Source organism: Cajanus cajan, chromosome 3 (assembly GCF_000230855.2).
Source record: "Cajanus cajan strain Asha chromosome 3, NIPB_CcT2T_4, whole genome shotgun sequence".
NCBI lineage: Eukaryota > Viridiplantae > Streptophyta > Magnoliopsida > Fabales > Fabaceae > Cajanus > Cajanus cajan.
In genome coordinates, this window is record NC_138519.1 from 6,043,497 (window position 1) to 6,046,789 (window position 3,293).

At 32.7% G+C, this 3,293-nt stretch overlaps 1 protein-coding gene across 2 annotated transcripts; it reads right to left on the reverse strand.

Annotated features, from left to right (window-relative positions):
* Positions 1-310: 310 nt before the first annotated feature.
* LOC109802466 (4-hydroxy-tetrahydrodipicolinate synthase, chloroplastic) lies at positions 311-3,085 on the reverse strand. Of its 2 annotated transcripts, XM_083070275.1 has the most exons (3): positions 2,751-3,078; positions 2,191-2,271; positions 311-1,537 (listed from the first exon to the last, which is right to left on the reverse strand). In XM_083070275.1, exons 1-3 carry the CDS (start codon positions 2,837-2,839, stop codon positions 601-603), a joined length of 1,107 nt encoding a protein of 368 aa, XP_082926401.1. In that variant the 5' UTR covers positions 2,840-3,078; the 3' UTR covers positions 311-600. The 2 variants fall into 2 exon arrangements, with proteins under 2 accessions (XP_082926401.1, XP_082926402.1); XM_083070276.1 differs by lacking the exon at positions 2,191-2,271 and having other exon boundaries at positions 2,751-3,085.
* Positions 3,086-3,293: the final 208 nt, after the last annotated feature.

Below are 3,293 nucleotides of genomic sequence, written 5' to 3' on the forward strand. Positions count from 1 at the left end.
AACTTATCGGTAAATACCTATAAAAGAAATTGAATAATTTTTTAAAACTAAAATTAGTTTGTTTTAAAAGCTTAATTATTTATAAAATTCTCTATATGCACTCATAGGAAAAGAAAAAAAAAATATTTTCCCTGTAAAATTTCACCAAAGAAAAAGAAAATAACATAACTTAGTCATCAATCTCTCACTTTTAACTTTCAAGCTTTATCATCAAAGTTCTAATTTTTGTATTTAGAATCTGTTTAAATACAAAATAAAAGTGTTTTTGAGAATTTTAATTCTCTACTAAAAATAAAGAGTAATTTTCAATAAAAAAAACTAACAAAAGTGTTTATAAGTTTATATCCAAACATACTTACACTAGTGTTTGTGTCTAAATAGTACATTATTGCCAATATTCAAACAAGGTTCAAACAAAATCCATAAGCTGATGGAATTTTGAACCAGTTTCCCACTACAAATAGTGACCGAAGAGAAACCAAAACCAAATCTTATTTTGCTTTTACTTGAACTGACTCTTTGGTACATAATCTGGCTTTTCAACTTCAAAAGACAACAGTAAGTGTAACTTAAAATAAGAATTCAAGAAGCTAATCCACACTAATAAGTATAATATCGACCAACTATGATAAAGTCATCATCATCAAGAACTTGAACATCTTTTTCTCCAACAAAATGCTCTCGTCCCATTTGCTCCACCAAATTGACAAACTCTATCCTTTTGTCCACAGGGAGTGGCACATGGGGTAGCCTGAAAACTGGTTTGATGACTCCAAGTTGAGCAAGAGCAGTGTTCAAAGCAATAGGCGAAGGCTCTTGAGAAAGCCAATCAAACAGAGGAATCACCTTTGAATTCAGAGCAACATTCTTGCCCTCAAACATGAGCTCTCTCATTAAACCAGGAACCAAGTTGGCAGCAACAGATTGAACACCAACAGCCCCACAACACCATCTAGCATCATGGCTCATTTTATCAATTCCTGTCCACACAACAATTCCTTCACTTGTGTACTCTTTGATCCTGTCATTCCCCACACACTCCTTCACACCGACCAAGTTAGGACTTTGAGCCAAGATTCTAACTACACTAGGAGGAATATCTTGATTAGTCCTTGTTGGTATATTGTATATGATGATGGGGCCAATGGAAAGCACACTATTGTAGTGAGCAACCAAACCATCCAATGAGGTTTTGCCATAGTAAGGGTTTATGTGAAGTGCAGCATTCATTCCAACAGCAAAACCCCTTTCAGTGGCCTTAATTGCCTCTGATGTGCAGTTGCTTCCTGCATTACCAATAATCTTAACTTTGTCACCAAAACAGTTAACTGTGTGAGCAATTAGCATTATTTGATCATCCCAGGTCATTAGTTGGCCTTCACCAGTTGAACCAGCAACAAGAATGCCTTCAATGCCATGTGCAATTTGCATATTCACCAAGTTATCATATGCATCAAGATCAAATTGGCCATTAGGTAGGTATGGAGTTTTAACCGCAGTTATCAATCGCAGACTCTTTATGTCCTCAATTGATGTCCTGCAAATAAAGTACGTATGAAATTTATTTCCATGAAAAAGTTTGTACAAAGCTTAATTTGTATATCATGGGATGTTTATGAACATGATATTGTAAAAAATTGTCCTGCAAATAAAGTACGTATGAAATTTATTTCCATGAAAAAGTTTGTACAAAGCTTAATTTGTATATCATGGGATGTTTATGAACATGATATTGTAAAAAATTGGTTAGCCAGCCCAGATTTGTCAACAAAAACCAGCCAAATCATGAAGCTTAAAAATTTATGATGTACACACTTTGATTTTGTTTAACACATTCCTTAAAAATTAGAACATACATGCCCAGTAGCAGATTTGTATTATATAACTTACTAGAAAACTGTTTGCATTGCAGATCAAAAATACATATCTAGATGAAACATAAGCCTTGTGCATACATCCAAACAAAAATCTCCAGAAGCTTGTGTCACAAGGTAGATTAGAAAATCAATTTCTGAAACTCTTCCAGAAATTTTACCCAGAGAACAGATTATAAATGTTTCAAATCCAAACTAGTACACATATATACACATAATACACATAACTTATTGGAATGATGACAAATGGAATATACACAATCTAAAGGAGAACAAATCCGTACGGAACAGAATATTATTCATCATTCAAATCCACCTATTCTTTACCGCTGAGCTAGTCATTGGGAGGCGAAAATCATTTCTTGAAGCTACTTGTGTAGGCTTCCAGTATGTGTTCCTGGGATCCATACAAAGAAAACTTGAGTGATTAAACTAACTAAAATTTTGATCAATGACCACAAAATTTGGTATCATTTTACTGCACATGTTTGGAAAAGATTAATTTTCCAAAACAGAATTTCTTATTTTTCAAATCGTCTCTCATTAAGCTGATATAAATAAATGATTATTTCTCCAAAATAGACTGAACCAAATATGCACCAAGTTCTAAAGATAACTCCCAGTTTATGGTAATTTTATGTCTGCTAAATTTTAATTTCATTAAAAACCTGCGAATTATATAATTTTAGTCTTCTTTTTTTCTTCTTTGTTCATGAGATACAAATGAAACAACATATATGCACATATTACATAGACCAAAGTCAGAACTAAAGTCGCTACAGATGAATCAATATAGAAAAGAAAAAATCATGAGAAACAAAGTGGTCATTTATTTAATTTGGATTAAGATAATAGGAATAATAGTGTTTAGTTTACCTGTTGTTGGAAGTGGTGGTAATGGGGCGGAAAAACAGTGAAGAGGGTCCTGTGAACAACATGGTACTACTACAATAGTTGTTGAACATGGCTATGAAATCCGAATAAGAATTGAGACCAGGATCCCAATCGATTCAAGTTTCCAACAACGGTTTCGCTTAGAATTAGAAAACAACGGAGAGATTGCGAGCGTTGACCACTGATCAGTGTAATAAAATGGTTAAATACTTTAGTTAACCCATTGTTTGTTCCAGGGGCAAAAATAATCAAAAAGAGGCCAGAAAATTTTAAATTTTGAAATAATATAACGATGAATTAAAGTAATTAAAATTTCTTCATACAGTTTTATATTTGATTATTTAAACAAATTCAATCTGAAAAAATGGAGCCGAATAAAACTACCATAAAGTGACAAAACTCTCGTCTTAATTGTATGTCCAAAGATTCAGACATGTTTTGGTGTAAAATAAAGATTGAGACATGTTTTAAGCACGGAATTTATAACATTGACGAACATATTTGAGTTGAACCTGATAACATGAC